A 26,046-nucleotide genomic window follows, 5' to 3' on the forward strand; every position below is an offset into this window, starting at 1 on the left:
ACTGCAAGTGCAAGTGTCACAACTGTTGTATTGCATGTCTGCAAAATGTAGTAACTATCCCAAAACATTTAATTCATGCTTCAAAACCTAGTTATAGTGTCAGTAAATGTGCCAATGTCACCAAAATGAAATTTATTTTTGTCATTGTGTGAGCCATACTGGTCAAAATATTTAGATGTTTTTTCACCATGGCAGTCAACCCTGAAAATGTTTGTTATACACAAATTTCATCATTGTTCTACATTTATATTGACCCAGACTGCTTACTGTACTATTAAAGAATGTCAGTTTTGTCTAGCTGAATGCTATTGTGTATCACACTGAGCTTTTTATATATCGATTTCAACAGTGGGTAAAGGTTTACTGGGAAAAGTCAATGTACTATACTGTAGTACACAGAAAAAGGATATGCACATTTGTATGTATACAGTCAAAATAAAATATGATGAAAGAATGCTTAGAAGTTGTGAAGAGTATGACAATTTCACTGAGAAATTAACTCATCTGTTTGGATTTGCATGCCATATGCATTTAATTATTGTGCAAATTGTAGACAATTGTACTCACTCTTTTGCAGACATGCAGTTTGCTTAAATGAATAAGAAATTAAAATCTGGTGTGAACAATAAAGTAATTGTTCAGAGATTTGAACCAAAGCGACTGAGAAAAACTATAATATATGGAGAACAAACAAAGAAAGGAGACGCAAAATCATATGAAACAAAGGTAGCTAAATAGTCGGACAGACTGTTACATAGACAGATACACCATTAGAGGATGGATGGATGGATGGACGAACTGTCACATACACAGAAAAATTATTGGATGGCTGGACGAACGGATGGATAAACTGTCACATACGCATACATTTTTGGATGGATGGATGGATGGTCACATAGACAGACAAAGTAAACCATTAAATGGATGTGATGGATGGATGAATGAATGAATGAACAAATTAACGAATGAATGAATGAACGAACGAACAGCGGGGCAAATGGAAAATGAACATTAGAACCATTTACGAAGGTCAGCAAATCAATAAGACTGGAAATTACACTTAATTTGGTTTTGCAGCTACATGCCTGTAAGGAATTAAATAATAATGAAAATTTTAGGCTCTTGAGAATAAAAGCAAGTGATAAACAGATTTTGCTAATTGAAAGCAGTCAGATGCCATCAAGGGAAATAACCTTCAGTGGCAAATTTAACACATCGACAGGATAAGAATTATTTATTTGTGGTTCAAAGGCACCTTTGCAAAGTCAACTTTTGAACAAACCCCTAACCCAAGTATTAAACTTCAGCGCTAAATTTAACCAGTGGCCCTTGTTCTGTGACAAGACTGATACCTCATATCATACAGCTTGTTAAGGAGAGGTGTGCTACTTTTGTTAATTTTGTGAGTGGACATAATGTATGCACCTGGCGGATGATAAAATGGGTGAAATATCACTTACTGGAGAAACATGAGCCATATATAGGGACCAGAGTATCATAGAGAGTTGGGTGCTAGCTCTTTTCAATTGGGCAAGTAAACAACCACCCAGAACACAATATTAATAATCACCTAGTGAACCATTGGAACACTTTGCAACATTATAGCATTGTTTTACCATAGTTTTACAAGTTTGTTTATTGTAGTTTATTTATTTATGTTTACATGTAATTGTCTGCATCATGTGAAAGAGTTCCAGCAGGCTGAGACATGCAAGTTAATTCATTTGTATTCCTTTTCTTATTGTGACTTAAGATAGAAGACAGGAGCATGTGGGTAGGGTTGCAACGGTATGAGATTTTCACGGTATGATAACTGTCTTTTATTATCAGTGAAAACAGAAGGGTTATTTTATTTATTTTTGAGCAAACATTTTATTATAATTGAAACCTGAAACCATTTATTTTATTGATGTGTAAAAATGTCTCCCTTTTGAAAATAAAATAAATAGAAAAAATAAGAAAGCTAACAGAATTATAATAATAAATCTAATTATAAACGTGATAAAAATTGCATGTAACTATAACATTTTATATAACTAAAGCATGTTAGTTTATATGTTAAATGAACTACTAAATGAAAAATAACATCAGCTGTGTGAGCTTTTGAAGTAATGTCCTATGATTATTAACAGTTAACATATACTGTAGGTGCACAACAGTGAGGCCAGACTGTCTGTACCTTTAACTCAGTGGTTCTCAACTGGTTTTGCTTCAGGACGCAGATTTTACATTGGACACAGACTGCATGAATATGATAAATGATTACTGCAAGAGTTAGATTTACATACAGGCGTGAAGGGACTTCAACATTTCTAAATTGCACAAATAATAAATACATATACATATTTGTCTCTGGCTTGCTTTTGCTCGCATGTCAATGATTATCCCTCCGTGTGTCAATGATGCCGAGATCTACTTTTATATTTAATTTAATCACTGAGAAGGTTTACCTGCAAAATTAGTAGCACCAAACATCACAAGCAGCCTCAAGAATGGAGACAGAGTTGCCGTATAACACTTTTCCTTGAGCAGAATATTGCACTACATATAGCCAAGTTTGTTTAAAGGGGAAAGCCAGACCTGCATGGTTGCCAGATTGCACAAAATAAGTATTACATTAGGTGGAATATTTCCAGTTTGCGCAAGTATAAATCTTAAACTGGGGGCAGGGGCAAAAATTTCATCAAAATTTTGGGGGGGACAATAAACATAATTCTCAAGAGCAATTTTTGAAGTGGACACCAAGGTTTTTTTTTGTTGTTGCCCTGTTTGCATTTGTATTATTTTATTTCTTAAACAAGTATTTTAAGAATATGTCATTATATTATTTACAATACACATATTTTAATTATATTTTAGGGGGGACAACCCTCAGATGGGGGGGGTCCTGACTCCCCCGACCCCCCCACGATTTCCGGCTATGACTGGGGGTGTCTCTTATTTGGCAACCATGAGCATGTTAAACACTTGTAGAGACGCGTTATGTCCCAATACAAGTTAACTGAAATATCCAATGAAAAATAAAAACACTTTTACGATAAATGAGCCTCGGGCCACATTAAACCATGTGGAGGGCCTGATCCAGCCCGCGGGATGTAAATTGCCCATGTCTGCTTTAGCTGTTTGTGAGATTATAATTAAATCTGCCTTGGCAGTCCTAAATAGTCTATCACTTGGTCGGCCGCCGAAATATCTTCAATGGGAGAACCATGGCATTGTTCTTTCCCTGCTGTCCGCCAGGTGAGAAACACTGCTTTAACTCACACACACACTCATGTGTGTGTGTGAGACACAAGTTGGCGAGTCTGACATGGAAGACCAGGAGAAAAGAAAATGAGCAAACGCACGTGAGATTCTCCGTCTGGTTGCATTTTTTTCTCAATACCGTAGATAAGAAAATGTACATGGTATGATAACTGTCAATTTTCAAACCGTGGTATACACATGTGGGACAAGAACTGTTTCATCTGCCCTGGTTGTGGGTGGTGTTGATTAGCTCCTTTCAGACTGAAGAGAGACACACAGCATCAATGTCGAAATAGGGGGATGACTTTCTACTCACTGGGCACTGGTTTCAGCATACCAAACAATTCTAACTATACAAACACACTTTAATGTCAACATGAACTGGATAATGATGCACATTTCTGTTTAAGGTGGTTTTGCATCTGAAATATGGTAAATGGTCTGCAATTATATAGCGCCTTTTTAACCTTAGTGGTATTCAAAGTGCTCATTCACACACACACACACACACACACACACACACACACACACACACACACACACACACACACACACACACACACACACACACACACCAGCAGAGCTGCCATGCAAGGCACTAGCCTGCCATTGGGAGAAACTTGGGGTTCAGTGTCTTACCCAAGGACACTTCGGCATGTGGAGTCGTGTGGGCCAGGAATTGAACCACCAACCCTGCGATTAGTGGCTAACATGCTCTACCACCTGAGCAACAGCCATACTAAATATAGTACAGGTAACAAGACATGGAGAGGTGCCAAAAACGGTAAGCACCTAGTTTTTCCTTATTGAAGGGTTTTAAACATCTGGGCTGAAAACATGACAGTTTTTGACACAACAGTGCAGCACAAATCCCTTCTACTAAACAATGGCTGATCTTTGCCCCTGTCTGTTAAAACATTTGACAGCTGAAAGATCGCAGTGCATTACGTTCCCTGGTGGAACATATGATTTGAAAAGCACAGCCTTGACATCCACCTTGACGTATTATATATGTATAGATGCGTGTAGCATTACAGAGCACAGCTCACAATACAACAGGTCAACTAGAGACCCAGACAGCACTATACAATGCAATGCAAAAGCAGGAAAAATAATAACAACAACATTAATATTAATACTATATGTATATATACAGACAGACAGACAGACAGACAGACAGAGACAAATAACTAAAATAACTTATATACCTTAAACTTTTCAGATGGAAAGCAAATTCATAGTGAGGAGCATCAAGGTCTCTCACAAACTAATATATTGTGAAATAATTTAGAAAGCAATTTTAAAGCCCCATGTTTTCAGGATGAAAGGTCACTGCACATTCAAAAGGTCGCTCAAGATAAATATTAGCAAATGCATGGAAAAGTACAGCAAAATTGCTGTTCATTTAAATGACTGAACATACGGAAGTGAAAGGCAAAAATAAAATGCAGTTATATCTGCTAAATAACTTAAAGCCATTATTACATTTATATTTAATAAATATTTGAAAAATTATTACTAGAGATTTGACACAGTTTCTGGGGAATTTGAAAGTTTTTTCTTTAATGTTAACATGTAAACAAAATGTACCTCATTTACATTTTCACTGCACGTACCTGGTCTTATTGTGAATGATTCATCAGTGCACACTAATCTACATAAAATGTAACAAAAATCCACCACAATCCAGTTGAAAAATGTAAGCCCACACTACATCTATAGAAGAAAAACATACATCACTACATGCAAGAGAATTATAATTTTACTGAAAGTGAACAAACATTTTGGTCACCAGTGACCGGAATTTTTGCGTTCAGTGAAATTATACTTCTCCCATATAATGATGTATGTCTTTAGCAGTCTGACATAATAATCAGTTATATTCCAGATTCTTGTTATATGTATCACAATTGAAATAAACATTTGAAAATGATATACTGTACTTGAATTGAATAATATTTTTACTGTATAAATGTTTTATACCAGCTTACTATGGAGAGATAACTAGTAAATCTTTCATAGAGTAGGTTGATTTCTCCTCAAAAGTATAAACAATGAGGCTCTGTGGTACAATCAAAACATTACTCTCTTTAAGCATCCCAACCGGAGCCTGACATCAACCACTGGCGTGAGTTTAGTTCGGGACTATCCGTTTGTCTAACAAATCATTATTGGGGGTGGTGTCATTACTTTTTTAATTTTGTCTGCTGACACTAGTGGCACATAAATTACACACTTCACATTTAATAACGCCAATAACGCAAGTAGGCTCTGAAATTATATGTCTTTGTATGTTTGTTATTTGTATTCATTTTTACAATGTGCAAACATGAAAATTGACATCAATAGGCATGCACAGGTTTGCATGAATAATCACTTAAATTCAACATGTAAAACTTCTGACAGAATCACAAGAAAACCCTTCATACTTGAATACAGTATATGTCGTCAAGATGTTGTCATTCAAACTAAAAAGCTTGTGTTCATTCTCTTAGCCATATGACGCCTTTAGACACTATCTCAAAGTCTGACATTCTTTTGATTTCCAAAACAGTACATATTTGATTCCTGTCCTCTGTTCTGTTCAGTAAGGCATTCTGTGATGAATATACTTGCTCTACAGAAGATAAACTGCCACCCTTTCAATTATAACACGTTAACACTTCCCCCTACAGAAATGCTGTTAATCTGTCGCATTTTATGTGCTGCATGTATTCGAGAATGCTTTGAAGAGCCAGTGGGCAATTTACATGTTTTTTTCAGGTTAAAATGTTAATTTGAAACTACAGTAGATGGATTTTTGATCATCTGAGAGAAGCACAAAGAGGCATCAACAGGCATAGCAACTGTGTTGAATGCTCAAATCTACAGTGGGCTACTCATAGCGAAAGAGGGCAGAATAAAAGTCTCTTTACCAAAAAAGGAGAAAAAAAGAGAAAGGATCCAATGTGAGAAGACACCTTTGGTATCACAGAGAGGCAAAAATACAGCTGAAGAGAGAGCAATAGTGTATATCTTATTTATGTGGACCAGGTGATTTGCAGAACAGGGCCATGGAATGCGGCAAATGTCTGATGCAGGGTTGGGATGAAGCTAACGTAAAGAAGCGAGGCTACTAACATTTTTCAGTCACATGACAGTAACTCAGTAACTTTTAAAATAACAAGCTACTTTTTCTAACAAGAATTGTGTGACAAAACGTTTGTTGTGTGCAGAGCTTAAGTTCCATTTCAAAAAGCTACACTTATGATGCTGCGCTGAATTAGCGCTTTAGGAACAACTTTAGGTGTGACCAGCTGTGAATATGTGTGCAACACGTCAATGAAAATTGACCAGAATTTATAGCCTCTGCCGGTGACATCATTGGATGCACCTGTAGCAGGGCTATAAATAGATGCCTCACAGGTGCATCGTCAGATCTTTTGTCTTCAGTTCACTCAGTGTGTGTGTGTGTGTGCTTCATGAGCCTGTCAGAAACTTTCTACTTTCCTCTGTTAGGAGTTAGAATTGTTAAGCAGTGCGCAGAAACCTTTCTCTTTCTCTTTTCTTTAAAAAAAAATATAAAAGGAGGAAAAGAATAACTGATAAACAAAGCAAGCGGTGTGTGTTCTCATGTTTACGCTCTATGGCTGTAACGGACACACAGCAGTTTTGCTTTGTGTGTTTGGGGGAAGAGCATGCTGCTCTTGCGTTGCGGCAGGGCGGGTGTAGGCATTGCGATCCATTTACAGTCAAAATGCTTCACACTCGTCTCGCTTACTTCCAAGAGCCAGCACCCACTCTTTCATCGTGGGGCTCTCGCATAGATCTGGCTGAGGGGCGAGAGACGGGTCCGTCCCTATCGCTCGCTATCTCCCCAGATCCAGCTGATCCTTCTCGTAAGCCTGAAGCATGCCTGAGCGTCTCTTCGGTTCACGAGTGGGACACTGAACCTCTGTACAATCCACACACAATAATAAAGCGGCCGAGGAATTACTCGAGGTGGTTACTCGGGCTGTGGCCAGACTATAGTTAGACTGGCCACGCTAACAAGAGACCCCCCCAAACGCTCCAAACTAGAAGACAGATTTCTGTCTGGTGGCCAGACATAACGAGCGTTCTCATTCATGGAGGAATCCTTATATTTCCCATGTCTTCATGCCCTCGATGTCGACATATTCAACTATCGTGGGTGCTGAGGCTCGGGGGTATTCGGTGATGCCGCTGGTAGAAGAGACACTTGCGGGTTAGGGTGTAGAAGGCTTATCAGGCAGCAGGTCAGGCTGGTGCTGCCCTGAACACTATGGCAGTGTTACAGGCATAATAGGCTAATCTGTTGAAGTATTCGGTGATGCCGCTGATAGAGGAGACACTTTCGGGTTATCTCTCGCTTGGCTCGGCATCATCGCTAAAGAGACCCACTCTTCCCACAAAGCTGTGCAGGACCACATCCATGCTTGTGGGGAAGGCTTATCAGGCAGCAGGTCAGACTGGTGCTGCCCTGAACACTATGGCAGTGTTACAGGCGTACTAGGCTAAGATGTTGAAGGACCTCAGTGCAGGCACCACGGTAGACGAAGAGGCTTTCTCTGAGCTTTGTCAAGCCACGGATCTGTCTCCCTGCACAACCAAGCAGACGGTCCACGCCATTGGCCGGTCTATGTCTGCTTTAGTCAGCACAGAGACAAGGGCAAACTTTCCATCTTGATGCCCCGGTTTCGCCTTCAGGCTTATTTGGTGACGCTATGAATATAGTTATCACCAGGTTTCAGGAGGCAAATAGCCTTCGGCAATTCCTTCCTCGCCACACTCAGGGGGAGGGGCAGTTGGCCACCCAGCCCCGCCCCGGTCCTTCTAGACGGGAGGCTCAAAAACAAAGCATGGCAAATTATGCTCCCCTCATAAAGACTGGGGGCCGGTTTGTCGCCCTCAGCACCCCCAAAGCAAGACATCAGGGCAGTTATAAAAAAAATAAATAAATAAATAAATAAACCCTGACGGTTTTGCATCCAGCTTTGTGGGGGTAGCCCACAAAGCTATATCTTTGACCTTCGAGGCTTGAATCGCTCTGAGGGCGTTCAAGTTCAAGATGCTAACCATCAAGACGGTTGTGTCTCAAATCCAACATCACGATTGGTTGGTCACGATTGATCGCTCGCTTTCGGGGGCGAAGCTCTCCAATATCGGGTTCTTCCATTCAGTCTAGCCTTATCACCCCATACATTCATGGAATGCATGGATGTAGCACTGGCTCCTTTGCGACTCCGGGGCATCCGCATTCTGAATTACATAGATGACTTGCTAATACTAGCACAGTCACAAGAACTGGCATTACAGCACAGGGATATCATCTTAGCTCATATGTTTTCTCTGGGGTTGAGGCTCAATGCCAAGAAAAGCATCCTCTCTCCCACTCAGAAAACTATCTGGGGATCATATGGAATTCGATCACAATGCGGCCACAATTGTCTCCCGCTCTAATCGAGTCCATTCAGAACACCCTGAGCAAAGTCAGGCTAGGCCAAGGTTGCACTGTTCGTCAGTATCAATGACTACTATGTCTCATGGCAACTGCGTCCTCGGTGATCCCTTTGGTCCTTTTTGCACATAAGACCATTTCAGTTGTGGCTCAAAGCCAGGGGATTTCATCCAAGGGCCAATCCCCTAGGCTGATAAGGGTTATGCGCCACGTGCTACGTACCCTTTCTATGTGGTTCAGACCCCGGTTCCTCACTTTGGGTCCCACTCTAGGTGCATCTTGCCGTCGCAGGTTGCTAACGACAGACGCCTCCCTGACGAGCTGGGTAGCGGTCTTAAGTGGTTGTCCAGCTCAAGGTGAATGGGAGGGTCGTCAGCTCGAATGTCACATTAACTGTCTCGAGTTGATGGCTGTATTTCTGGCCATGAAATTCTTCCTCCAGAGACTGCCATGTCTTGGTGTGGGTGGACAACACAGCGGTAGTCTCTTACATAAACCACCAAGGAGGTCTGCTGAACAGACTGACATGGCAGACTCTTCTTTTAGCCCAGGGCAAGCTCCCGTTCATCAGAGCAGCTTGTATCCCTGGATGCCTGAATGGGAGCAGATTTACTGTCCAGACAGAAAATACAAACTGGGGAGTGGAAACTCCACCCCGAGGTAGTGGAACAAATCTGGGTGAGATTTTACAGGGCAGAAGTGGACCTCTTAACCTCTCAACAGACAGCACAATGTCCCCTCTACTTCTCTCTGAGTCACCCATCCCCCCGGGTCTGGAAGCGATGGCGCATACATGGCCCAGAATGCGTCTGTATGCGTTTTCCCCCGGTTTATCTGCATCCGGGAGTCTTGGCCAGAGTTCGCCAGCAAGGGTCCTGCCTCTTACTGATTGGAGATAATGTCTCTCCTCGACGGCTCGCCTTGGGCGATTCCGGACAGGAGGAACCTTCTGTCTCAGGCTCAGTGGACAATATATCATCCCCGGCCGGAGCTGTGGAACCTTCATTTTGTGGAACCCCTGAAGGGTACCAACTGAGGGAAACTGGGTTTTCACCTGAGGTTATCGAGACCATTTTAATTGCTAGGACTCCCTCTACCAGAAGAATCAGTCTTTGAAAGATGGTGCAGTGCACATAATGCAGATCCAGTTAACTGCCAGATTGCTTCAGTTCTGGACTTTCTGCAGGGAAAAATTGTCAGCAGGCATATGCCCCGCCACTCTCAGGGTCTATGTGGCCACCATTTTGGCTTGCCATGCCTTGATGGAGGGGGTGCCGTTGGGGAGACTCTACTCGCTCGCATCCTCTACTCGCTCGCTTCATTTGTTGATCTATGCGACTGAGGCCTCCTGCTAGGACCAGGACCCCTTCATGGGACTCAGCAATAGTCCTTGAGGGTCTCGTTGAGACCCCCTTCGGACCTCTAGAGTCAGCGTCTGATAAACTTCTGACTCTCAAGATGGGTTTTCTTATGGCGATTACCTCTCTAAAGAGAATTGGGTATCTACAGACTCGCTCTGTCTTGCCAGCCTACTTAGATTTTGCCCCAGGAATGGCTAAAGCAATTCTGCACCCTCATCCTGACCACCTGCCTAAAGTGCCTTTCTCGAAGCCTTCTGCTCCCTGCCGTTTACAACGCTGGAGCAGGAAAGCCTTCACAGACTTTGTCCACTCTGTGCCCTTCAGACTTATGTCCACCACACTAGCCAGTGGCATACATTAAATTGTATAGTTTGGATGTTCATACCACTCCGGGCTCTTATGTCCTTGAGTCGACATCACAAGCTCATGTCTGAGAACTCTCGTGCTCTTGTGAGCACACTACACAACCGTACGGGGTCCGCACTACATCCACAGTGCGGCGGCGCGGGTATTCTTGTTCCCAAAGCACTAATTCAGCACAGCATCATAAATGTAGCTTTTTGATAGGGAACTTCTCGGGTTACTTGACTGTAACCCTTGTTCCCTGATAAAAGCGGAATGAGATGCTGCGCTTCTTTGCCACACTGGGATGCCCCAGGATGCTCTTCAGACAAAATACCTGACGATGCACCTGTGACGCATCTATTTATAGCCCTGCTACAGGTGCATCCAATGATGTCGCCGGCAGAAGCTATAAATTCCGGTCAATTTTCATTGACATGTTGCACACATATTCACAGCTGGTCACACCTAAAGTTGTTCCCAAAGAGCTAATTCAGGGCAGCATCTCGTTCCGCTTTTATCAGGGAACAAGGGTTACAGTTAAGTAACCCGAAACGTTTCCTTAAGTGGTATATTCATACAAAAACACTACTGGTTATTCCACTAACTTATTAGGCAGGAAGGCAGCTGCATTAGCTTTCAGATGCTGACATGAGCTTACTACTTGCTAGTTGGTTCCAGATGGTATTAGAGGGAAGGACATTCTCATGCAAGAGAACATTTGATCAGAATTTTTTTTTTTTATGTGTGTAGTTCAACATGAATCATCAATATTTTTAATTCATTTTCCCAGAAAGATATAAAGTCAATTTTAAATGTGTTTATTTGCTAATTTTGGTTTCATGGGGTCTTTAAAAAGATATAGACATCTTTACATGGCATTAATGTAGTCAGCTACTTTTTGCTAATACTGTATCTTGTAGTGTTTCGAAGAACATTTTTAAATGGGTAACTTGACTGTAGTTGAACTACTTTAAATTATGAATATCTTGTAGCTTGGCAAGCTACAATTTCAATGTAGCTTCCTCAAAACTTGACTGCTGATGTCCCCTGGCTCTACAGCAGCCTGGACCAAAGGAATAATGGGGATGAGGTGTGTAATATATGGCCTTAGGAAGTTGAACTCTTCTAACAAACTGTCATGAGACATTCAGAATGAGAGAGAGGCTCAGAATCCCATTGCAACAGCCAAGATTACTGATTTATCAGTATGTCACTACTAACTTCTTGCTCTCCATATCAGCGTCTTATCCCTGGACCTCGTCAATTCACTTTAGACATATGAATTATAACTAATCAATGTTCTCTGCTGTAGTCTAAATGGGAAAATAGATTTTCTTTTGTTGTTCCTTTCAGGGGCAAGGGAAAATATGTGATAAATGACAGATCTTTTGACAGCTAGGGTCATGACACATGAGAGTCGGGCGACATGTAACAAGATTTTTTTTTATATATAATTTTTTTGTTCTCTTGCAAATGTAGCAGAGGCAGTAATTTGTAAGGACAGACAGTAAAACTGACATAATTTACAGGCCTGTCAAAACTATGCAGTAGGTTCTCATGAAAAAAAGGAACAAAGAAAATGGAACCCATCGATAGAATTTACGATACAAAAGATAAAAATCTGTTGACTTGGTTTCTTTCTTCTTTTCCAAGTGCCCATCTCATATTTCCCTGACCTCTCATCTTAGCTGTAAAGTGAAACCTTTGTAAGGTAAATCGATATTCATCTGTTCTCAACAAAAATGAGGATGGAGATAAGATAAAGATCTGCTAGAACTCATGCTCTCTGATTTCGATAAACGTGCACCAGCCTAAAACAATGCATATCCCTTTTGAGTGGATTTATATATTTTGATACCATAATCACATTCTCACCGAATGTGATTATGATGACAGGAGCAACCTCCGAGACACAGGTTCTTGTCGCATGGAAACCAAGAAGTAATCGTGTTTACATAAACAATTGTGAACGTGATTCAGAGGTTGCATTTTCACTCTAAAATAAAAAGTTTACTCCACTGATGGTTAGGTTTAGATTTTAAAATACAGCTTGTATTTTTGGCTCGTGGCCACTCTATCCACACCAACTGGTTTCCATGGCAAGGGTTTTGAGCGGACTCCAAGCAAGGGAGGTCTGTGACATCCATGGCTGGGTTCAAAGACTAGGCCACTCTCAAATGACCAAATTAACCATTTCTGGGAAACTCATGCCTGGCTTATTCAATCAAAGAAGGCAAACAGAGAGATCCAGGCTAAACGTTCCCCTATAGACCTGCCTGGTCAGAAGAGCTGTTTGCATTTCATGATCTGAGAGTTTTGGGTTTTCAGTGAATTCATATACATCTATTTTTGTATGACCAACTAGAAAAAGTCAAAGCATTTAAGAGAGTAAATCTTGATAATTTCAATACTACTTTTTGGTGGTATTGCTGAAATGGGATTAAAACACAAATCAAACAGAGTTCCTATATATGAAACTCAACACTAGCGCTGGCATGGACACCACAGGTTTGTATAAAAACCTGTTAATCCATGTTATCCCAGCATAATCTGAGAATGTTCCAAAAAGCATCTTGTATGGTACAGTGGAAACAAAGAAATCTGATCTTAACAAAGGAGGAGGCACGTCCAATGAGGTCCACTGATATATTGGATTTACCGATTAATTGGGGCCAATAGTTGCTAATAGTTTTAAATTATCGGCTATCAGAAAAAAATTGATTCTGATAGTTTCTGATAGTGGCAGGCACTAGAGGGTTATACAGTCTGAACTCCTTGTTTCTACAGTATAACAACGCCCTCTAGAGGTTAAATAAAAAAGAATCACTGACTCCATGTGGAGTTTGTTGTGCAACATGACTAGGCCATTTATAGAGATGGACAAGGGTTTAAAACATCCATAAAAGCCTAGGTATCTATACAATACACCTTATTGTTATGGTACACCAAATCAGTCATTCAAGGGAAACAAAGGTGGTTTGATAATACATTTGTTTATAACTAATCGCTGCACTGGATAATTGCATTGCCGACAAGGTGGAGAGGATGGACAAATGGACATTAGCTGTTTGAATGGTTAGAACAATGTTAAGTCAAAGATGTTAACTGCTTACCTTTCCTCTTAATACGCTGTTTGAATAAAAGTCACTTGTGAAAAGTCACTTTTGTTCAATATTTGAGGGGTGTCCAACTTGTTCCAAACAAGAGTGCTCCAAAGAGATTTTGTTTCTAAGTGAATTTATACATTAAATATAAGTAGAAAATCCATAATTAATTCCAATCTTATATGAATATGCTTCCTGAGTTTTTGCCTGAGTCTGCTTCAGAAGTCCAAGCACACCTTGTGTGAATGCACGCACACAGGAACAGTTTTATAGTTTTCTGTTTGATCGTTTATTTTACTATAAAGTTTCCCAAATTTTTCTCCCTTCTGACAAAATGGACTTCAGTCCAAAATTGCTAATTTTATGACGTAGTTATGTACAAACAACTTAAGAGCATGGTAAATTTTATCCATCTGAAATAATTACTAGGTAATCCAATGTGTCCATGTGAGGGCACATATACTATAGACAATGTCATTTTAAAATTACCTTTAAAAAGACAAGACTTGAGTTGATTTTATTCCTATTACCTTTTTTGTACATAATTTATAGATTATGACAATATATAACATAATAAATATTGTCAGTAGTGATTAAGCGTACAGTCACTATTTGGCTTTGTAAGGCAGTGTTTAATGTTACTGCTGAACTATACATTTGACCTGTAATATTTCATTAATATTTTCATTAATTTCAGATGGCAAAGGCTTTGAAAAGGTACCAGTTTGGAAGAAATGTCTTAAAGTATCACCATAGAAAGTACTGTAATACTAAAGTTCAGCACTATTTTACTTTAGTTTACTCTAAGTTTTCATTCATATTATAATTTTTAAAACTATCGGCCAATTAATAGGCTATCAGTTTTCCCACCTTAAGTATCGGTATCAACAAAACCCACTATCTATCGACCACCAATGGTCAATGTCACAAATTTTCTTACAATTGATTAGTGACCTAGAAATAGTGCAGACTATTCTTCAAAATTCTTGATGCCATCTTCCACAATATAAGATAGCAAACAAAGAGATCCATGCTAAATGTTCTTCTAGAATGTTGGCCGAAAAGAGCTGTTTGTATTTCATGAGGAAATCAACTCCTTTAATCATTTTGAAATCCATCAGAAATGAGTTCTTGCTGTTTTGAAGTGAATTTCAGACATGTCTATTCCTGCATGACCAACTATATTTGTGAAATATTCAAGAGTGAATCCTGATAATTTCAATATTGGTTTCTAGTGGTATTAATGAATTCAGATAACCATAATAAATCCAAATGATGTTCCTATATCTAAATAGCTAAACATTTTTCCTACTCAATACAGAGTAGGTGTACTGGCTTTTAAAAGTCTCCATGAAATAAAAATGTACCTATTTACTTCGTCAATATGTGTTTCTGGTCTTATTTTACACAATTCATCCAACATGATCTCACAGAAAATCGGCACGTTGCATCCGAAAGTTCATGCACCCTGAAACCAACCCCATTCAGCCAATTAATGAAAGGCGCCATCCCCCATTAGACATTTTTTTTAATAAATTCAAGCATGAGCACACTTCCATGTAGTGCTACTTATAGCAAATTGCAAAAGCAATCTCCGAGACACAGGATCTGGTGCCATAGAAACCACAAAGTAATCACGTTCACATAAACAATGGTTTGGGGGTTTAATTATTGCTCTAAAACTACATTTTTTCTCCACTGATGGCTGGTTTAGAGCTGGGTTTTGGGTTATGGCATATGGATAATAAAGTATGCATTTCTGTTGACTTTATTACACCATTTATTAAAAACACAACTCGCTTTGGTGCCACTCTATGGAGTTTTCACTGTGGAAACTGGAGCTTATACCTGCCTGTACGCTCAACAAAACTTCCAGCTTCGATCACTGGGGACAGTGGTTTGAATTTCAGTAAGTGCAGACAGATTTCAATAGCAAAACTTTCAACCTTCTGTTGCCGAATTCACAGTGTGATCAGTCTTATTGACTAACTGCACATTATTCCAAGCGAAAATAATGTTTGTCTTTGTAAAATGTTATTGAAAAATAATATATTGGTCCACCTTCTAAGCTGACATCACCAAGCCCAGATACCTGTAGCTCCCACTCTGGCTCATTTTTTATTTTTTTTGCATTTTTCAGGCTCTTCCAGCTAATATGAATGCATGTTCTAAAGTAAAAAATAGATAATTCGCTCATCAAAACCGATGATTTGTTCTTTTAACTTTTAAAAGTTGGGGCTTCAATTACTACAGCTAACAATGCTATAATGAGCACTGCATTCCCCTTCTGTCACTCACTCGACCGGTGTCGATGGTTGCGATTATCGGGTTGGACTAGAACCCTCCAGCATCCCCTGAGCGCTCGTGGCTTAATGATTGGTTCAGGGTGCTGCTCACGGCCTTGCCCCCCCACATATCCCTCAGGTGGATAAGGCAGATGACGCCACCCCGCGGGATCGTGTGGCGCTTCCCTCCAGGGCCTGTAGGACTATGTCGTCTCTAGAGACCAAAGCCTACAGTGCAATATTTACCTCCCGGTGGAGGGCTGGGAGGTAAATATAATGTTTTTCTTTTCCTTTTTTTGCACAATTAATTGCAAAAAATCCTTTTTTGTTTGCTGCACCCCGAATGGGCTGCAGTACCCAAACTGTCAAAAAAAAAGAGCAATTTCCTCATTCCTTGGGTCACATAATAGGCAATTTGCCAGGCGCCTGCCACGGTTCAGCACCATCCGCTTCGGGCAGGGCGAGAACACCGCCACCCTGTATGCTGAGATTGCGACCGTTCTTCGCAAGGGTGCGATAGAGCCTGTCCCTTCAGCCAAGGAGGGGAAAGGGTTCTACAGCCCTTACTTTATTGTGCCAAAGAAAGGCGGTGGGTTGCAGCCAATCTTGGACCTGCGAGTTCTGAACCGGGCCTTACATAGACTCCCATACAAGATGCTGATGCAGAAACACATTTTGACATCAAGATTGGTTCACAGCAGTAGACCTGAAGGACGCGTACATTCATGTTTCGGTTCTACCTCATCACAGACCCTTCCTAAAGTTTACTTTCGACGGCCAGTCATGTCAGTACAAGGTCTTCCCCTTCGGTCTGACTTTGTCCTCTTGTGTCTTTACAAAAGTCGCAGAGGCAGCTCTTGCCCCATTAAAGGAAGTGGGGATCCGCATTATCAACTACCTCGATGACTAGCACACTCTCGAGAGTTGCTGTGCATGTACAGGGATTTGGTGCTCAGGAACCTCAGCCGTCTAGGGCTTCGGTTCAACTGGGAAGTTTTCTCTGCATGGAGTTAGACTCGGTCTCAATGATAGCATGCCTCAAGCGAGTGCGCGCAGTCGGTGCTGAACTGCCTGAAGTTATTCAGGCAGAGGACAGCGGTTCCACTGAAACACTTTCAGAGGCTCCTGGGGCATATGGCTTCCTCAGCGGCAGTCACGCTACTTGGAATATGCATATGAGACAGCTTCAGCACTAGCTTCCGACTCGAGACCCGAGATGGGCATGGCGCTGCGGCACACATCGCGTAGCTATCATGATGCTCTGCCTCCATTTATTCAGCCCTTGGACAGATCTTGCAGGAGTCCCCCTACAGCAAGTGTCCATACATGTTGTGGTCACCACAGATGCCTCCAAACTGGGCTGGGGAGCTGTGTGCAACTGGCACACAGCCGCCAGTTCCTGGTCAGGACTGCGACTGGGTTGACATATCAGCTGCCTAGAGTTGCTGGCTGTACTACTCGCCCTGCGGAGGCTATTGCCATTGATCCAGAGAAGAATGTGTTGGTCCGGTCCGTCAACACAGCGACAGTAGCATATATATAGGCAGCGTACGCTCTCGTTGTATGTCCCAACTCGCCTGCCATCTCATCCTCTGGGGTCAGCAGCGGCTGAGGTCCACTCATGTCCCGGGCAGCCTCAATGCCACAGCGGATGCTCAGTGGAGAGTGGAGACTTCACGCCAGGACTCAATTCGGCAAAGCACAGGTAAACCGGTTCGCTTCCCAGGAATCTTCCCACTGCACCACTCTGGTATTCCCTGATGGGAGTCCCCCTTGGGACAGATGCGCTGGCACACAGCTGGCCCCGGGGGCTGCGCAAATATGCATTCCCCCCCAGTGAGCCTTCTTGCACAGAACCTGGGAGAATGAGGAACAAGTCACCCTTGTGGCCCCATACTGGCCCAGATTTGGTTCTCGGACCTCACGCTTCTCGTGACAGAACCTCCCTGGAAGATTCCTCTGAGGAAGGACCTTTTTTCTCAGGGATGGGGCACAATCTGGCACCTGTGCCCAGACCTCTAGAACCTCCATGTCTGGCCCTTGGATGGGACGAGGAAGACCTAAGTGGCCTACCACCAGCAGTGATAGACACGATCACTCAGGCCAGAGCTTTATTCCCTGACGTGGCGCCTGTTCGCAAACTGGTATTCTTCCCGAGGCAAAGACCCCCAGAAATGCGCAGTCAGTCAGTGCTTTCCTTCCTGCAGGAGAGGTTGGAGGGGCGGCTGTCCCCCACCACCTTGAAGGTATACATAGCCTCTATAGCTGCACACCACAACACAGTGGATGGTAAGTCCCTTAGGAAACATGACCTGATCATCAGGTTCTTCAGAACCAATTGAATCCTCCCAGGCCATGACTCTTCCCCTCATGGGATCTGTCAATGTTCCTCCTGGGACTTCGGAGAGCCCCATTTGAGCCGCTAGAGTCAGTCGAGCTGAGACCTCTCCTTAAAGATGGCCCTCCTGATTGCGCTCACCTCCATCAAGAGGGTGGGGGACATGCAAGTGTTCTCTATCAGCGACACTTGCCTGGAGTTCGGTCCGGCAGATTCTCACGAGTTCCTTAGACCCCGACCGGGCTTTGTAACCAAGTTTCCCATGACTCACTTCAGGGATCAGGAGGTGAACCTGCAAGAGCTGCCCCGGGAGGAGGCAGAACCAGCCCTGTCATTGCTATGTACAGTGTGTGCTTTGCGCACCTACTTGGATCGTACAGAGAGCTTTAGACACTCTGAGCAGCTCTTTGTCTGCCATGGTGGAGAGCGGAAAGGGAACACCGTCTCCAAACAGAGGCTTGCCCACTGGATCGTGGATACCATTGCAATGGCCTACCAGACCCAGGCCATGTCCACCCTGTTGCGGGTTTGAGGGCATCTGCCAATGGCACCTCTCTAGCAGACATCTGCAGAGCAGCGGGCTGTGCAACACCCATGAGATTTTACAATCTCTGGGTTGAGCCGGATTCATCCAGTGTTCTTTCACATATGAACAGGTAGAGTTTGGTAATACGGAACAGATGGCCAGGTGTATCAATTGCACATAGCACCTTTCCCCTCCACTGAGGCGAAAACGTGTGCTTTCACCCCCAGTCGAGTTCACGAAGTCATGGAACCTGGATGTCCTTCCTCCCTAGCCCTATGGTTCGTGAACTCAGCGGAGGAGATCGCAGCCAGCCCCACTATGGGGTCTAATATGCCCTGTACTAGGCAAGGTGCCGATTACTCCGGTTATTCCTGTGATATATAGTGGACCCTTATCTCTCTTGGGCAGAGCTCTCTCTACCCCTGTTCGCTGTGTTTGTAGAGTCCCCCCCACCCTTTTGTTGCGGGACCTACCACCGTGCCTCTGCCATGTGTGGCTGCTGATGCCATGTGTCGTATTGCCACATGTTGACCTCCCCTTTTGGGCAGGATGTGGTCTCTGCGGGATTTTGTCCCCCTGAAAGAATAGGAAAGGAAAAGAACACCTCCCCCGATAAATATGATAGCGTTAGATGGCCCCAGCCGAATCTTATACTTTGTGGAGAGAAAACATTGAGAGAAAAGGCTGCAGCTTGCATGGCCTGCTCCAATGCTAGTTAAGTCGCTTCCCCCCTCAGGGATGTGGGGAACTACATGGTGTATTTTGGGGCGTTGGGGGAGGTTACGTGCAGTCTGATGCACCTGCTATTAAGCACGCAGCGGTGGTTCATGTAACACAGGTCAGCTGTTGTGGTGTTTTTCTATAGAGACCCCTTGTGTAACTTACTGTTGTAACCTCCATTCCCTGATCAGAGTTTACGACAGTAACCCTGTGAACAAGATGCTGTGTCCCTCTTGCCACAACGCTGCACTAGCCTCTGAAATGGCCAGGACAATGTCTCAGCTCCTCAGAACAAAACCTGAATGAATCCTGCAAATTCCACTCGCCATCATTTCATTGGCCTTTTCTCAAAGATCCGAGGTGATCGGTGCTCTCAAGATCGACCCCTAGTGTCACTACATCGACACAACATCTCGTTCCCTCAATCAAGGAACAGAGGTTATTTATTTTTTTAATTTTATTTTTTAAAACAATTTAAGAGTGGACTATTTGCATGCCATTCTGTAACATGCTATTACATAATATATACACATTATCTTTATGAACAGATTTAATTTGAGAAAATCAGGTTCCACCTGAATTGTTTTCTCATTGAATATCTGGTTTCATACATAGGGTTGCACAAATAATTTCAAGTCAACTTTGAGGGGTAAGGTATTGAAATAATGGTTAATTAATTTTAACGTAATCTCTTTCTGCGAATGAATGGAGCACTATGTCAGGCTCATGAGATTGCCCCATGCCAATAGAAGTGAAAGATCCTTGGGTTTCAAACAGGGTGATAAATGGAGGCCATCTGTTATGCAGAGGCCTGGGGAAAGCTCTGCATCCCAATGTCTGTGGCTGGGAGCTTTCCTTTGTCTCTCCGACAGGCCTTCAGGATGGGCCACAATGAGCGGAGCAAGGTTATAACCAGTTGACAGACAAGGACATAAGAAAAAAAAAAAAAAAAGCTGTGTGTTTATACAAGTTGGAAATCCATAAGAAGGCTATTCAGTATGATTAAATAGATACAAAAATAATCAACACAATAAATCATTCCACCAGATCATAATGAGGAATTTTCCTAACATCTGAGCAATTCTAGCTTACCACATGCAACCCTGTGTCCTTCTGCGTGGACTGTTTATTTTGTCTTTGACATAAACTATGCATAATTCCATTTCGTTAAAACCGAATGATCTCAGTTCATGAGATTCTGGGCTGTTAGTAAGGATTAAACTGTTGATGCACTGAGTCATGTGACAAAACAATATGGGGCCGATCACAGCGGAGTTTATCTTTGGGAGAAACACCAACATAACTACACCTGGTAAGAAACCTAATTAAGTTTTTACATTGAAACCTGTTTGAGTCAAAAGAGTTAAGTCTCTAATTTCATCTGATTAGCCATTTTAAAAATGTGAGCAATTTATTGCGAGACGCCACACTGTTAAACACGTTGACCTCTGATGTGGACTATAGGGCTTTTTTTCCTTATAAATTCTATATTTACTGTGTATTATCACATTGAGAATCAGTGGGTTCATCCAAAAGATGCATTTCAAACTGTTCTGGACCAATGCAGACAGAAAGCACACTGGAGGTTAAGTCATTTTTAAATAGAGAGCAAGGGAGCATCCTATTGTTTTCCTATGCAGCCAAGTGCATTCACTCCTAACATACAGTCAAAAGTTCAGTTTCAGGCTGCAGATAATGTTTGGACCACTCAACATGGTTGGCAGACATGGGACATTCAGTAATTAGATTCAGAATTTATAATGTATAATTTGATTTTAACATAATTGGCAGTGATTGGATGATGCTGGCCATTACTTGTATCAGAATTAATTAATCAAATTTTTGATTGGTAAAATGCTTCAGCACTTCTAGGCTATCACTTGTTTGTTTAACAGTTCAAAGAGAGAAAATTGAAATTTTGTTGCAAAAGTACATATATATATATATATATTAATATGTATAATTGTATATATAATATGTATAATTATAATACAGTATAATATGTATTCTGTGGACTGTAGGCCAATGATAGGATTATGTTAAATAATATGGAAATAATATATTGCCTTCAAAAGCCACTTTTTGCAATGTCTACACATTTTTTTTATCTATGTGAATTAATATTTGTATTATATATATTATATTTGTACTTATTCAAACATACTTTATAATCATTTAATCATTGAATTATTTTTACATGGGGGCTTTTCTGTGCAATTATTGGTATTTGCAGTTCATTATATTAATCTGCATAGCATCTAATCAGTTCAATTAAAAATTGTATCTATTGAGAATATAAATACGTAGATCAGTTTGCTAGAGGGAAATTTTTTCATGTTTGAATTGATGCAAAAATGTCTGATGGGGGTTGGCACATATAAGTAATTTGGCTGAATGCGGTCTAATTTCAGGGTACAGTTTCTGAAGCAACGTGTTGATTTCCTGTGTGATCATGTTGTGTAAAACTAGTCTAATGACATGGTCTTTATGAAACCTAATAAGCAATTAAAAGATCAAATGATTATCATGACATTTGATTTTGCTTAATTGTATTTCACCAGCAAAACCACTGTATTCGATATATTGCTATGGCCTAGTTCACAGGAACCTTTTCTGTAGAGAGAGCAGAAAATGCAAGGCAGAATCTATTCTTCACTTGTGTAGGCGAGGAAACATGAACTGTACATGGGCGAACACCTCTTCATTTCAATATTACTGTCTGTGAGGCAAAGAACAGGCTTGTGGTCCTTTGGTTCTTAAGCACAGCTATAACAGTTTTACTTCCTGCAAGAATGTTACATCACTCGGATACTAAGTGTTCTTTTTCCTACAGAAAACACCATTGGCAGTGAAAAGTGAAGTACACAATCCCTTTGGGCATGCCAATAAGTCTATTATTGGCATTGCTCCTGGGAAAACTGTAAGCAAAACTAACAATGCATTTTCAACCAATAAACTGTGCCTCTAGTCCAGTACTGTGTACTTCATTGGCTTGTGATGATGTTTTGGAATGAGCCAAGGGATTACTGAGGAAAGAAATGCACTTTTGTCTTATTTTGTGACTGAGCCAAAGCATTAAGGGCACTTTCTTGACTAATGCAAAAAATCCACAGGGCTTTTAAGGAAACTTTTAAGCAGCAAAGCCACCTTTTATTGGACCACCTTAAATTTAATTTACCTCTTATGCCAAATCGGACCAACACTACATCAAATGAGGAATGTGTAAAACTACATATTTTCAAAAGAGGCTGGTCAGATAATTTTCTTTTTGGATAAGTCGACTAGTTAAGGAAGCCTGGTATAATTGCATTGTTTAAAGCTCATGTCTACCAGACACTAATCATTTATGTTTCTTAAAAGATTATTCTGGATTCAATTCAAAGCTCAATCAACAGCATTTGTGGCATAATGTTGTTTACTACAAAAAAACAATTTAGACTCATCAAAAATCAGAAATCGAAGTTACGGTGAGGCACTTACAATGGAAGTGAATGGAGCCAATTTTTGGAGGGCAGAAATGTGAAGCTCATAATTGTATAAAAGCACTTTAATTATTCTGTTAAAATACATGTATTATTTGACCTGTAAAGTTGTTTAAATGGTAACTTTTACAGTCATTTTAGTGTTTGACATTACATCGTCATGGCAACAAAGCTGTAAAATTGACTTTACACAGTAAAAGTTAGTAAGTGGTTTTTCCATACTAAAAACATGATTACATGAATGTTGTTTATGTCTTTTGGCTGTACTTTTGAAAAAGTGAGTATTTTAATTTTCAAAAATTGGCCCACATACACTTCCATTGTAAGTGTCTTTTTTATTCATTGCAAGTGATTTTTGCTATTTTTTAAAGGAGGGGCAAGTCAAAATGTATTTTAGTGGTAATCAATATTATACCACAAATGCTGTCGATTGAGCTAAACTTGTATTGAACTCAGAATATTCCTTTAAGGGACGTTCACATAGGATGCGGCCTTGTGTTTAAAACAGATAGATGTTGTGCAACAGAATGGAACAGAAAGGGTCTGAATACATGTAAAATAAAAATTTTAAAAATAAAAGACACATCTCCAAAACTTGAGACACTTTATATAAAAAACAAAACAAAACAAACAATACTTATTCTTCTAGTCTTAAATGTATCGTTGAAAGTGGTAATGGCCGTAGTGTTTTAAAAAGGGATGAACTTACAGACAAAACTTTTCCGAAAGGGTTTTAGCATGCATACAATCCAGTTGTCAGTATGATAAAACTCTCTGAGAAACTGAGTCTCTAATTTTATCCCTTTAAAACCACAGCTGCTAAAAAAAAAATTACAAAAAATAAGCAAAGAAAACAACTCACAATTGTTAGACGACTAGGCAATCATTCTGACCCATGCGTACATCAAACAAATGGAAAGAGGTGTCTGGCAGCTAAACATTCACATCAATCCAGATATTGTTAACATACAAAAATTGGCAGATGGCAAAATCTTCCAATTACTCACAAGCAAACTGGAGGAGGGTATCTCGACTCAGGACGATGCCCATGCTGTTCTCAGCTCTGCACTGGTATCTCCCGTAATCAGTGGCATCACTTGCATTGTGTATTATCAAGTTCCCGTCAATCAAACTGTAGCGTAATTCTGCTTCTACATCCACATTTGTTCCATTGATCAGCCAGCTGTAAATACAATAATAAATAAGTCTTTAATTTATGTACAGTATTTTCCAAAAGTCTACGACCACTAGTCTAAATGCTTCTATTTATATTTTTTAACAAATATTATCAGCATAACAATGTGAGGGATTTGAATTTGTTAGTATCTGCTGTGTTCCCCTTTTTTGCCTGTAATGTCCTGTAAAGTGTACGCCAACATGTGGCGCAAGTTGATAGGTTCTTTGACTTGTAATCTGTTAGCCAATCGCCTCACTCACATGCGACATGTTTAGCCAAACGGCTCACCTGGTGTAAGCTGATTGGTCATTTGACTTACAATCAGGTAGCTAATCAACTTACATATCTGTATTTTGTGCAACATTTAAATGACTCAGTTTGCAGATAAGCTGGTTTCAATGCAACACTCTGCAAGTTATAAAAAAAAAATAAAAATAAAAAACACTTCCACCCCAGCTCCACTTGTCTAGATTTGCTACATGGCAATTGTTTTAATTTCTATTGTGCATGCTCAATGCAGCATGTTTTGTGCTTTGTCTAATTGTGCAGCAGTAGCATGTCCACATGTTAACTTATGTCTGAGCAGGGCCGGACTGTGACATTATTTCAGGCTCATCCAGTCCACCCAATAAACCCACAACAAATTTTAAAACCACAGCTGATGTTGGGATAATGATTTAACAATATATGTTACAATTAGTTGTATATGTTAACGCATAAACGTAACCTTCCAAATTAGGTTTCAAGAAATAAAAACTAATTAAAAAACTAGTTAATATTCATTTATACTTATAATATTGTTCAATTTTAGTTCATGTTATTTCTTAATGAAATTACATTAAACTCTATTAGTCTGAGTAGAGATTACAAATGCTGTAAAAGTATTGTTAATTTTTCATGGTAATTCATTGTGTAATGTTAATGGATACACAACCTTATTTCAACATGTTACAAATACATTTAATGAAAAGCAATCAGTCAATACCTCTATGGATTGCCCTAGATATCGATATTTTCATGCACTTTTTCAACGACTCCAAACTATCTTTTGTTCACTGAATAGTAAATACCTCTCCTCTGTGTTCACTTTCTCTGCCTCATCTTGTCTTCATTGGTGACTGAAATCTCAGTACAAAGGGAAAGATATATTTATTTGTTGTAAATATCACTCCATGTGATCATTTGTGAACATTTGCTATCATTACAGGGCCTAATTGAACTTTTATATAGATCAAACATAGTGGTTTTTTGAGTAAGTATTATTTATTTATTTTTTACATTACTGTGAAAAAAAAACAATAAAATATTTTTTCCAGCAGCTGTGGTTTCCAAACATATTAAAAATAAATAAAAATGTGTTAACCACATATAAGGCTTTACAGGATGTATGTTGATGCCTGTATATTTTATGGTGAATTACTGTTTATTTTATTAAATGATAAACTTGATATATTAACCTTCTAAAACTGTAAAAAAATCAGCTTTTCACTTAATAATGTATTGTTAATCACAGTAGTAATTACAGAAGGACACATGATGACATGAAGTTCATCAATAGAGGCCATTTCCTGGAGCAATGGCCAATAAACCCAAACATTAAACACCATCAGGGTAACACATGTGAAATTTCAATTAGGCAATAAACATTAACTAAACTACAACCCCAATTCCAAAAGTATGAAAAATGTGAATAAAAACTCAAATGAGTCATTTGTAAATTATAATCACCCTTTGATATATCGAAAGCTCTACAACAAAAAAAGATATGTTGTTTTACCCTGTGAATTTCATATTTTTATTTTTATTTTGAATGTACATTAATTTCAAATCAGATGATTGCAACATGCTCCAAACAAGTTGGGACAGTCGAGTGTTTTCCACTGTGAAACATCACCATTTCATCTAATAACACTTATTAAGCATTTAGGAACTGAAGACACAAGTTTGTTAAGTTTAAAAAGTGGAATTTTCCTTCATTCACTGTGACCAGAACACACACACACA

At 40.4% G+C, this 26,046-nt stretch overlaps 1 protein-coding gene across 1 annotated transcript in view; it reads right to left on the minus strand.

The window, feature by feature from the left end:
* cntn5 (contactin 5) overlaps positions 1–26,046 on the minus strand; it is a 411,731-nt gene that overhangs the window by 132,232 nt on the left and 253,453 nt on the right. Inside the window, exon 5 of the mRNA XM_052097793.1 lies at positions 23,873–24,048. Within this exon, the coding sequence (XP_051953753.1) occupies positions 23,873–24,048 (176 nt within the window). The remainder of the gene's footprint in view (positions 1–23,872; positions 24,049–26,046) is intronic.

This window comes from Xyrauchen texanus, chromosome 29, assembly GCF_025860055.1.
Source record: "Xyrauchen texanus isolate HMW12.3.18 chromosome 29, RBS_HiC_50CHRs, whole genome shotgun sequence".
In the NCBI taxonomy this organism is placed as follows: domain Eukaryota; kingdom Metazoa; phylum Chordata; class Actinopteri; order Cypriniformes; family Catostomidae; genus Xyrauchen; species Xyrauchen texanus.